Source organism: Pogoniulus pusillus, unplaced genomic scaffold, assembly GCF_015220805.1.
Source record: "Pogoniulus pusillus isolate bPogPus1 unplaced genomic scaffold, bPogPus1.pri scaffold_207_arrow_ctg1, whole genome shotgun sequence".
Classification (NCBI taxonomy): Eukaryota; Metazoa; Chordata; class Aves; order Piciformes; family Lybiidae; genus Pogoniulus; species Pogoniulus pusillus.
In genome coordinates, this window is record NW_026974634.1 from 1 (window position 1) to 11,783 (window position 11,783).

General features: G+C 69.1%; 1 protein-coding gene across 1 annotated transcript; it reads left to right on the forward strand.

The window, feature by feature from the left end:
* Nucleotides 1–53: 53 nt before the first annotated feature.
* Nucleotides 54–11,327, forward strand: LOC135174009 (phosphatidylinositol 3,4,5-trisphosphate 5-phosphatase 2-like). Its single transcript, XM_064141247.1, has 16 exons — nt 54–218; nt 503–599; nt 1,281–1,419; nt 2,504–2,603; nt 2,711–2,799; nt 3,556–3,637; nt 3,772–3,861; nt 5,042–5,155; nt 6,191–6,279; nt 6,742–6,829; nt 6,923–7,078; nt 7,581–7,665; nt 7,778–7,936; nt 8,921–9,566; nt 10,442–10,563; nt 10,854–11,327. The coding sequence occupies exons 1-16, from the start codon at nt 107–109 to the stop codon at nt 10,948–10,950; spliced, it is 2,265 nt and encodes a 754-aa protein (XP_063997317.1). The 5' UTR covers nt 54–106; the 3' UTR covers nt 10,951–11,327.
* Nucleotides 11,328–11,783: the final 456 nt, after the last annotated feature.

Below are 11,783 nucleotides of genomic sequence, written 5' to 3' on the forward strand. Positions count from 1 at the left end.
GGCAGCAGGGGCAGGGGCTGGCGGCAGAGGCTGGCAGCAGAGGCAGAGGCTGGCAGCAGGGCTGGCAGCAGGGCAGAGGCTGGCAGCACGGTGCCCGCAGGTGGCCATGCAGTCGCTGTGGAGCATCAAGGTGGTGGTGCTGGTGAAGCCTGAGCACGAGAACCGCATCAGCCACGTCAGCACCTCCAGCGTCAAGACTGGCATCGCCAACACCCTGGGTAGGCACTGCCAGGGCACCACGGGGTGCCTGCTGCCCCTCCTGCCGCCCAACAGGGGCCTCGCGCCGCTGGCTGGCACCGGGGGGCGGGCCCAGAGCTGCTGGTGGCACCAGGGGAGGGCTTGGAGCTGCCCCCTTGGCTCTTCCCCCCTCGCCCCCATCCCTGCCGAGCCCCACCCCAGGCTCCTTGGCAGCCCCTGCCAGGCCTGATGCCCAGGGTGGGCACCGTCTCCATGGTTGGGGTGCTGGCAGCTGACCCTCTGCCCATGCCCACGTCCCCACCAGGCAACAAGGGGGCCGTGGGCGTCTCCTTCATGTTCAATGGCACCTCCCTGGGCTTCGTCAACTGCCACCTCACCTCGGGCAGCGAGAAGACAGCCAGGTGAGGCTGGCACTGCCACGGGCACCCTGCCAGGGCAGGGGGGCATGAGGCATGGGGCCAGTGCTGGAGGCATGGTGGGGTCAGGGTGGGGTCATGGTTGGGGTCATGATGGCTGTGGTGGGGGCATGATGGCAGTGGTGGGGGCATGGTGGGGTCATGGTGGCAGTGGTGGGGGCATGGTGGGGTCATGGCAGGGTCCTGGTGAGATGCTGGTGGCTGCAGCGTGCCCAGGGCAGATCATGGCCCGTAAGGGTGGCACTGGGTGGGGCAGTGTGGGGTGGGGCAGTGCAGGGCTGGGCCGCATGATGCAGGGCGGGGCAGGCAGTGCTGGGTGGGGCGGTGCTGGGTGGGGCGGCAGTGGGCAGGGCGGCACAGGGCGGGGCGGCAGTGGGCAGGGCGGCACAGGGTGGGGCGGCAGTGGGCAGGGCGGCACAGGGCGGGGCGGCAGTGGGCAGGGTGGCGCAGGGCGGGGCGGCAGTGGGCAGGGTGGGTGGCGCAGGGCGGGGCGGCACAGGGTGGGGCGGCAGTGGGCAGGGCGGCACAGGGCGGGGCGGCAGTGGGCAGGGCGGCACAGGGCGGGGCAGCAGTGGGCAGGGCGGCACAGGGCGGGGCGGCAGTGGGCAGGGCGGCACAGGGCGTGGGCACGGGCGGGCAGCGCTGAGGCGCGGGTGCGGTGCGCAGGCGCAACCAGAACTATCAGGACATCCTGCGGCTGCTGGCGCTGGGGCACAGGCAGCTGAGCCCCTTCGACATCTCCCTGCGCTTCACTCACCTCTTCTGGTTCGGGGACCTCAACTACCGCCTCGACATGGACGTGCAGGTGGGCACCTGGCCTGGCACGGCAGCTGGGCACCGAGGGCGCTGCGCTGCCAGGCGTGGCAGGCTTGGGCAGAGCTGCTGGGCACCGAGGGTGCTGCCAGGCGTGGCAGGCTTGGGCAGAGCTGCTGGGCACCAGGGTCACTGCCAGGCGTGGTAGGCTTGGGCAGCAGAGGTGGGCACCTCGGGCGCTGCCAGGCGTGGCAGGCTTGGGCAGAGCTGCTGGGCACCGAGGGTGCTGCCAGGCGTGGCAGGCTTGGGCAGAGCTGCTGGGCACCAGGGTCACTGCCAGGCGTGGCAGGCTTGGGCAGCAGAGGTGGGCACTGCAGGCGCTGCCAGGCGTGGCAGGCTTGGGCAGAGCTGCTGGGCACCAGGGTCACTGCCAGGCGTGGTAGGCTTGGGCAGCAGAGGTGGGCACTGCAGGCGCTGCCAGGCGTGGCAGGCTTGGGCAGAGCTGCTGGGCACCAGGGTCACTGCCAGGCGTGGCAGGCTTGGGCAGCAGAGGTGGGCACTGCAGGCGCTGCCAGGCATGGCAGGCTTGGGCAGAGCTGCTGGGCACCAGGGTCACTGCCAGGCGTGGTAGGCTTGGGCAGCAGAGGTGGGCACCGTGGGCACTGCCAGGCCTGCCTGCCTTGGGTAACAGGAGATGCTGCTGGCCATGGCTGGTATGGGCAGCAGAGGTGGGCACTGCGGGCACTGCCAGGCGTGGCAGGCTTGGGCAGCAGAGGTGGGCACCGTGGGCGCTGCCAGGCCTGCCTGCCTTGGGTAACAGGAGATGCTGCTGGCCATGGCTGGCATGGGCAGCAGAGGGGGGCACCACCAGCCTCAGCTAGCTTGGGTACCGGAGGTGGGCAGTAGCTGGGGGGCACCTTCAGCCCCTCCTATCTTAGTCACCAGAGGTGGGCAGCAGCTGGGGCGCACCTTCAGGCTGTGCCATCTTGGCCACCAGAGGTTGGCACCACAGCAGGGGGGGACACAGCTTCATCCTCTCCTATCTTAGCCAGCGGAGGTGGGCAGCAGCTGGAGGTGGGGGGCAGGGAGACACCTCCGGGCTGTGCCCGCTGAGGTGCCCACCCTGGCCCTGGCAGGAGATCCTGAACTACATCAGCAGGAAGGAGCTGGAGCCTCTGCTCAGGGTGGATCAACTCAACCTGGAGAAGGAGAAGCACAAAATCTTCCTGCGCTTCGGTGGGGCCCTGGGGGGAGGCAGCCGGGGGGGGGCAGGGGGGGGGGAGGTGGCAGAGGTCTCCTGCTGACCTTTGGTGTCCCCCTTGGGTGCCCCCCCGGGGTGCCAGGCGAGGAGGAGATCACCTTCCCCCCCACCTACCGCTACGAGAGGGGCTCCAGGGACACCTACGTCTGGCACAAGCAGAAGCCCACGGGGGTAAGGGCGGGGCAGAGGGCAGGGGCACGGGGGGGGGGGCACGGTGCCAGTGGTGGGGGTCAGGGTGGGGTTGTGGTGGGATCATGGTCAGGGTCGTAGGGGGGTCATGGTGGGGGTCATGGTGGGGGTCAGGGTGGGGGTCATGGTGGGGGTCATGGTGGGGGTCAGGGTGGGGTTGTGGAGGGTCCCTGCTGGCTCCGGTGCCCTCAGGCTGGCTCCTGGCGGGTCCCTGCTGGCTCCGGTGCCCTCAGGCTGGCTCCTGGCAGGTCCCTGCTGGCTCCGGTGCCCTCAGGCTGGCTCCTGGCAGGTCCCTGCTGGCTCCGGTGCCCTCAGGCTGGCTCCTGGCGGGTCCCTGCCAGCTGAGATGCCCTCAGGCTGGGTCCTGGCAGGTCCCTGCTGGCTCCGGTGCCCTCAGGCTGGCTCCTGGCGGGTCCCTGCCAGCTGAGATGCCCTCAGGCTGGCTCCTGGCAGGTCCCTGCCGGCTCCGGTGCCCTCAGGCTGGCTCCTGGCGGGTCCCTGCTGGCTCCGGTGCCCTCAGGCTGGCTCCTGGCAGGTCCCTGCTGGCTCCGGTGCCCTCAGGCTGGCTCCTGGCGGGTCCCTGCCAGCTGAGATGCCCTCAGGCTGGCTCCTGGCGGGTCCCTGCCAGCTGAGATGCCCTCAGGCTGGCTCCTGGCGGGTCCCTGCCAGCTGAGATGCCCTCAGGCCGCCCAGGCTGGGTGCCCGTGGGTGCGAGCCCTGTGCCCCCTGCCCGGGCAGGTCCGTACCAATGTCCCCTCCTGGTGTGACCGCATCCTCTGGAAGTCCTACCCCGAGACCCACATCCACTGCACTGCCTACGGTCAGCTGGGGGGGGGGCGGGGGGGGGAGGGTCTGCTCCCGGTTCCCCGGGGGGGCGCTCGGGCCCCGGCCGTGCCCCTGCCGTGCCCCTGCCGTGCCCGCCGCGGACCCGCCGCTCGCCCTGCCCCGCCGCAGGCTGCACCGACGACATCGTCACCAGCGACCACTCGCCGGTGTTCGCCTCCTTCCAGGTGGGGGTCACCTCCCAGTTCGTCTCCAAGCAAGGTGATTGGCTGCCCCCGCCGCCGGACCCGCCCCCCCGCATGCCAATTACCTCCCTCGGGCTCCTCATTGGGCCAGGGACCCACCCCCCCCAGGGACCCACCCCCCCCAGGCATCCAACCCCCCCCAGGCATCCTCTCCCTCCAGGGATCCTCTCCCCCCAGGCATCCTCTCCCTCCAGGGATCCTCCCCTCCCAGGGACCCACCTCCCCCAGGGATCCTCTCCTTCCAGGCATCCTCTCCCCCCAGGGATCCTCTCCCTCCAGGCATCCACTCCCCCCAGGGATCCACTCCCCCCAGGGATCCTCCTCCCCTCAGGGATCCTCCTCCCCTCAGGCATCCTCTCCCCTCCAGGGACCCACCCCCCCCCCAGGCATCCTCCCCCCCCAGGGATCCTCTCCCCCCAGGGATCCTCTCCCCCCAGGCATCCTCTCCCCCCAGGCATCCTCTCCCCCCAGGTATCCTCCCTCCAGGGATCCTCTCCCTCCAGGGATCCTCTCCCCCCAGGGATCCTCTCCCCCCAGGCATCCTTTCCCCTCCAAGCATCCTCTCCTCCCAGGCATCCTCTCCCCTCAGGGATCCTCTTCCCTCCAGGCATCCTCCTCCCTCCAGGGATCCTCTCCCCTCCAGGGATCCTCTCCCCTCAGGGATCCTCTTCCCTCAGGGATCCTCTTCCCTCAGGGATCCTCTCCCCCCAGGCATCTTCTCCCCCCAGGCATCCTCTCCTCCCAGGCATCCTCTTCCCTCAGGGCTCTTCTCTCCCCTGCTGCTGGTCCCCATGGGCAGGTTGGCAGCAGTGCCACAGGCAGGGTGGCAGAGGCAGGGCAGGGAGGCAGTGAGGTTAGGGCAGAGCAGTCGGGCAGGGGCAGGGCAGTCGGGCAGGAGCAGCACAGCTGCTGGCAGCTCAGCCCCGTGGCACCTCCTGGTGCCAGTGCCAGGCTCCTCTGGGCACAGAGGGTGCCCTGTGCCACCCTGCCCCCTTTGGCTCAGCCAGGAGCTTGCTCGCTCTGGCCGGGGCGAGATGCCCACAGGTCCCTAACCCCCTGGGAGCTGCCCTGGGTGGGAGGAGGAGGAGGAGGAGGAGGAGGAGGAGGAGGAGGAGGAGGAGGAGGAGGAGGAGGAGGAGGAGGAGGAAGGCTCGGAGGGCAGGGGTCCCCTGCAGCTCCTCCTGCTCCCCCTGCAGGGCTCTCCAAGGCCTCTGAGCAGGCTTACATCGAGCTGGAGAGCGTCGAGGCCATCGTCAAGACCTCCAGCCGCAGCAAGTTCTTCATCGAGTTCTACTCCACCTGCCTGGAAGGTGCACCCCAAGGGGGGGCGCTGAGGGGGGGCCTGGGGGGCGGGGGGGCTCGAAGGGGGGGTGGGGAGGGCTTGGAGGGCTTTGGTGGGCGCTCGGAGGAGGGTTGCAGGAGGAGGTGTGGAGGCGTCTTGGAGAGCCTGGGGGCATCCTGAGGGACTTTGGGGGGGGCTTGGGGAGGGCTTGGGGGCATCCTGAGGGGCTTGGTTGGGGCTTGGTGGCATCCTGAGGGGCTTTGGGGGGGCTTGGGGAGGGCTTGGTGGCATCTTGAGGGGCTTGGGGTGGGGTTGGTGGCATCCTGAGGGGCTTGGTTGTGGCTTGGTGGCATCCTGAGGGGCTGGAGAGGGCTTGGTGGCATCCTGAGTGGCTTGGTTGGGGCTTGGTGGCATCTTGAGGGGCTTTGGTGGGGCTTGGTGGCATCCTGAGGGGCTTTGGTGGGGCTTGGGGAGGGCTTGGTGGCATCCTGAGGGGCTTTGGTGGGGCTTGGTCGCATCTTGAGGGGCTTGTTTGGGGCTTGGTGGCATCTTATGGGGTCTAGGGAGGGCTTGGTGGCATCCTGAGGGGCTTGGTTGGGGCTTGGTGGCATCCTGAGGGGCTTGGTTAGGGCTTGGTGGCATCTTGTGGGGTCTAGGGAGGGCTTGGTGGCATCTTGAAGGGCTCAGAGTGGGATTGGTGGCATCTTGAGGCTTGGTGGCATCTTGTGGGGTCTAGGGAGGGCTTGGTGGCATCTTGAGGGGCTTGGTGGCATCCTGAGGGGCTTGGTTGGGGCTTGGTGGCATCTTGTGGGGTCTAGGGAGGGCTTGGTGGCATCTTGAAGGGCTCAGAGTGGGATTGGTGGCATCTTGAGGCTTGGTGACATCTTGAGGGGCTCAGGTGGGGCATGGTGGCATCATGAGGGCCTTGTTGGGGCTTGTTGGCATCTTGGTGGCATCTGGAGGGACTTGGGGAGGCTTTGGTGAGGCTTGCTGGCACCTGGAGGGGCCTGCCCAGGGTGCTGGGTGGGTGTGTGTGGGCACAGCTCCTGTGCCACCCTGCCAGAGTTCAAGAAGAGCCTGGAGAACGACAGCCAAAGCAGTGACAACATCAACTTCCTGAAGGTGCAGTGGTCCTCCAGGCAGCTGCCCACGGTGAGCTGGCACAGGGGCAGGTGCCATGCGCTGAGTGGGCACAGGGGGGAGCTGCCCACGTGGAGAGCAGGCACGGGGGGGAAATGCCCACACAGTGAACGGGCACAGGAGGGCTTGGGGAGGGCAGGAGTGGGCAGGGAGATGCAGATCCTGCTGCAGGATGGAGCTGGGCTGAGCTCCTGGAGGTGCTGGTGGGTGCTGGAGCTGGGCTGAGCTCCTGGAGGTGCTGGTGGGTGCTGGAGCTGGGCTGGGCTCCTGGAGGTGCTGGTGGGTGCTGGAGCTGGGCTGGGCTCCTGGAGGTGCTGGTGGGTGCTGGAGCTGGGCTGGGCTCCTGGAGGTGCTGGTGGGTGCTGGAGCTGGGCTGGGCTCCTGGAGGTGCTGAGGTGGAGCTCCTGGGCCCCTTGTGGCTGCAGCTGGTGCCCTCTGGGTGCCCCCCTGAGTGCCCTGTGCCCCCCCCCCCAGCTACAGCCCATCCTGTCAGACATTGAGTACCTCCAGGACCAGCATCTGCTGCTCACTGTCAAGTCCTCGGACGGCTACGAGTCCTACGGTGGGCACCCAGCGCCCCCTGCTGCCTGGCACCGGCCCCGCCCTGGCAGCGGGGGCAGCCTGAGCTTGACCCCTCTGCGGTTGGCACCCCCAGGGGAATGTGTCATTGCCCTCAAGTCCATGATTGGCAGCACTGCCCAGCAGTTCCTCACCTTCCTGTCCCACCGGGGCGAGGAGACTGGCAACATCCGCGGCTCCATGCGCGTCAGGGTGCCCAGCGAGCGCCTGGGCACCAGGGAGAGGCTCTATGGTCAGCACCAGCGGGCAGCACGGTGGGCACGGGGGCAGCAGGGTGGGCAGCATGGAGGGCACTGGGGTGTGGGGGCAGCAGGATGGGCAGAGGGAAGGGCACTGGCTGGGCACCAGGGAGAGGCTCTATGGTCAGCACCAGCGGGCAGCACGGCGGGCACGGGGGCAGCAGGGTGGGCAGCACGGAGGGCACTGGGGCGTGGGGGCAGCAGGGTGGGCAGAAGGGAGGGTACTGGGCTGTGGGGGCAGCAGGGTGGGCAGAAGGGAGGGCACTGGGGTGTGGGGGCAGCAGGGTGGGCAGCATGGAGGGCACTGGGTCATGGTGGCAGCAGGGTGGGCAGCATGGAGGGCGCTGGGTCATGGTGGCAGCAGAATGGGCAAGCTGGAGGGCACTGGGTCATGGTGGCAGCAGGGTGGGCAGCATGGAGGGCACTGGGTCACGGTGGCAGCAGGGTGGGCAGCATGGAGGGTGAGCCCTCCCAGTGCCCTCTGTGCCCCTCCAGAGTGGATCAGCATCGACAAGGACGAGGCAGCGGCGGCCAAGGGGAAGGTGCCAGGGGGTGCCAGGAGCTGCCAGGACCATGCCAGGTAGGGCAGCTGGGGAGGGCCTGGAGAAGGAGGAGATGCTCCTGGAGGCTGCTCAGCTCCCTCCTGCCTGTGCCCGGCCCAGGTGGTCCTGAGCCCCCCCCCCTTTGCCCAGGTCATGCAGCCGGAAGCCCACCAGTGCCGAGGCCCCCCCCAGTGCCACCTCTGCCCTGGCAAAGCTGCCAGAGGAGGCTGAGAAGGTCCCTGCCAGCCCTGCCCCCCGGCCCCCGGCCCCGCACCGTGGCACTGCCAGGGACGAGCACAGCAGCAGCCGGTGAGGGGGGAGCCTGGGGGCCGTGCTGGGGGGGCCCATGCTGGGGGTCTCGTCCTGGGGACTTCCTTCCTGAGGGTCCCGCCCTGGGGGGGCTCCATCCTGAAGATCCCACCTGGGGGGTCCCACCCTGGGGGGCTCCATCCTGAAGATCCCACCTGGGGGGTCCCACCCTGGGGGGGCTCCATCCTGAAGATCCCACCTGGGGGGTCCCATCCTGGGGGGCTCTATCCTGAAGATCCCACCTGGGGGGTCCCACCCTGGGGGGGCTCCATCCTGAAGATCCCACCTGGGGGGTCCCACCTTGGGGGGCTCCATCCTGAAGATCCCACCTGGGGGGTCCCACCCTGGGGGGTCCCATCCTGAAGATCCCACCTGGGGGGTCCCACCTTGGGGGGCTCCATCCTGAAGATCCCACCTGGGGGGGCTCCATCCTGAAGATCCCACCTGGGGGGTCCCACCTTGGGGGGCTCCATCCTGAAGATCCCACCCTGGGGGGTCCCATCCTGAAGATCCCACCTGGGGGGTCCCACCTTGGGGGGCTCCATCCTGAAGATCCCACCCTGGGGGGGCTCCATCCTGAAGATCCCACCTGGGGGGTCCCACCTTGGGGGGCTCCATCCTGAAGATCCCACCTGGGGGGTCCCACCCTGGGGGGGCTCCATCCTGAAGATCCCACCTGGGGGGTCCCACCTTGGGGGGCTCCATCCTGAAGATCCCACCTGGGGGGTCCCACCCTGGGGGGGCTCCATCCTGAAGATCCCACCCTGGGGGGTCCCATCCTGGGGGTCCCATCCTGAAGATCCCACCTGGGCGTCCCATCCTGGGGGGCTCCATCCTGAAGATCCCACCTGGGGGGTCCCACCCTGGGGGGGTCCCATCCTCCTACTCCCTTCCTGGGGTCCCATCCTCCCACCCCGGGGGTCCCACCTTGGCATCATGCCACCCTCAGGCTCTCCTCCTTCGCCCCCCCCTCTCCCCCGGCAGCTCCAAGCTGGAGGTGCCCGCGGAGCCCCCCCCGAAGAACAGCTTCAACAACCCTGCCTACTACGTGCTGGAGGGGGTCCCTCACCAGCTGCTGGCACCGGCGGACCCTGGCAAGCCCCCGGGCAGAGCCAAGGCGCAGGGGGCAGCCCCCGAGCGCCGCCCGCAGCCCCCCGCCAGCCGCCCCCCGCCCGGCGGCCAGCCCGACGGCAGCAGCTCCTCCGAGGACGACGCTGCCCCCCCGAGCCTGCCGCCCCCGGACTTCCCCCCGCCGCCGCTGCCCCCCGAGCTCGAGGTGCCCCCCGGCCCTCGCCAGGGCACCGCCGCCTGCTGCCCGGAGCCGGCGCCCAGGGCTGGCACCGGCGAGGCTGCCCCCGCCCAGCCCCGGCTGCCGCCGCCCGCCGCCGCCGCCGCACCGGGGGGGGGCTCGGAGGCAGCCGCCGGCCCCTGCGGGGGCTCGCCGGGGGGCGGCCAGGACGATCGCTCCTGCTCCGTGCTGCAGATGGCGAAGACCCTGAGCGAGGTGGACTACGGAGGAGGGGGCAGGGGGGAGATGCCCACCCGCGGCCTGCCCCCCGCCTATGGGCGCCCAATCAGCTTCCCCCCGCGCTCCATCCGGGAGAGCATCCAGGAGGACCTGGCCGAGGAGGTAGGGGGGGGAGGGGGCGGGGGGGGGAGGAGATGGACCTCAGCCTGCAGGGTCCCTTCTGGGCCGGGGGGGGTCTCGTTCTGGAGGGTCCCATCCTGAGCCACTTGTCCTGGAGGCTCCATGCTGGGGGTCTCATCCCAAGAGTCTCATCTCAGGAGGGTCTCCTGGAGCTCCAATCCCGGGGGACTCCTCCTGCAGCTCCCATCCTGAGTCTTCATCCCAGCGCTGTTGGGATCCCATCCTGGAGCTCCCATCCTGGAGGACTCCTCCTGGAACTCCCCTCCTGGAGTTCCCACCCTGCAGCTCCCATCCTGAGTCTTCATCCCAGCGCTGTTGGGATCCCATCCTGGAGCTCCCATCCTGGAGGACTCCTCCTGGAACTGCCCTCCTGAAGGTCCCACCCTGCAGCTCCCATCCTGGAGCACCTATCTGGAGCTCCCATCCTGGAGTCCTTGTCCCAGGGCTGTTCGGATCCCATCCTGGAGGTCCCCTCCTGGACCTCCAATCCAGGAGGACTCCTCTTAGAGCTCTCCTCCCGGAGCTCCCATCCCGGTGGATCCCCACCCGGAGCTCCCATCCCGGTGGATCCCCACCCGGAGCTCCCATCCCGGTGGATCCCCACCCGGAGCTCCCATCCCGGTGGATGCCCTCCCGGAGCTCCCGTCCCGGTGGATGCCCTCCCGGAGCTCCCGTCCCGGTGGATGCCCTCCCGGAGGTCCCGTCCCGGTGGATGCCCTCCCGGAGCCCCTGCCCCCTGGGGCTGTTCGGGTCCCGCCGCGGGTGGGGAGGGACCGGAGCGCCGCGGGCTGAGGCTGTGCCGCCCGCCCCGGGGGGGTGCCCGGCGCGGGGTGCTGAGGGCGGCGCTGTGCCCGCAGGCGCTGTGCCAGCCGGGCCGCGGGGCCGTGCCCGCCGTGGGCGAGTGGCTGCGGGCGCTGGGGCTGCAGAGGTACGAGGAGGGGCTGCTGCAGAACGGCTGGGACGACCTCGACTTCCTCAGGTGGGCACCACCGCGGACCCCCCGCTGCCACCCCGGCACCCCCCAGTGCCACCCCCGTACCCCAAATGCCACCCACATACCCTCCAATACCACCCTGGGACCCCTCAGCACCACCCAGTGCCCCCCAGCACCACCCAGTGCCCCCCAGCACCAGCCTAGGACCCCCTTGTGCCACCCTGGGACCCCTCCAGCACCAAGCTGGGTGGGCAGCAGGGGCCGAGGAGGTGGCCCCCAGGAGCCGTGCCCGGGGCTGGGGGTGCTGAGCCCCTGCCCCTGCCCACCCTTGCCAGTGACATCACGGAGGAGGACCTGGAGGAAGCAGGAGTGGTGGAGCCTGCCCACAAGAGAGTCCTGCTGGAGAGCCTCCAGCGCCGCCAGCAGCCCTGAGGGGTCCCCCTCAGGGATCCTGCTCCCTGGATCCCGCTCCCTGGATCCCACTCCCTGGATTCTGCTCCCTGGATCCCACTTCTTGGATCCCACAGCCTGGATCCTGCAGTCATGCATCCCACAGCCTGGGTTCCACTTCTTGGATCCCTCTGCCTGGATCCCACATCCTAGAACCCACTACCTGGATCCCGCTCCCTGCATCCCACTTCTGGGATCTCACAGCCTGGATCCTGCTGCATGGATCCCACTGCTGGATCCTGCTCCCTGGATCCCACGGCCTGGGTCCTGCAGTCATGCATTCCACATCCTGGGTTCTGCTCCTTGGATCCCACTTCTTGGGTGTCACAGCCTGGATCCCCCTGCTGGATCCCCCTGCTGGATCCCCCTGCTGGATCCCCCTGCTGGATCCCCCTGCTGGATCCCCCTGCTGGATCCTGCGGTCATGCATCCCACAGCCTGGATTTGGCTTCTTGGATCCCACTTCCTGGATCCCATGTCCTGGGCACCACATCCCAGAACCTGCTTCCTGGATCCCACATCCTAGATCTTAGAACCCACATCTTAGATCACACAGCCTGGATCCCACATCCTAGATCCTGGAACTCACTACCTGAATCATGCTCCCTGGATCCCACTGCCTGGATCCCACATCCTAGATCCTAGAACCCACATCCTGGATCCTGCTCCCTGGATCCCACTTCTTGGATCTCACAGCCTGAGTTCCACCTCCTGGATCCCACATCCTGGATCCTGCTCCCTGGATCCCACTTCTGGGATCTCACAGCCTGAGTTCCACCTCCTGGATCCCACATCCTGGATCCTGCTCCCTGGAT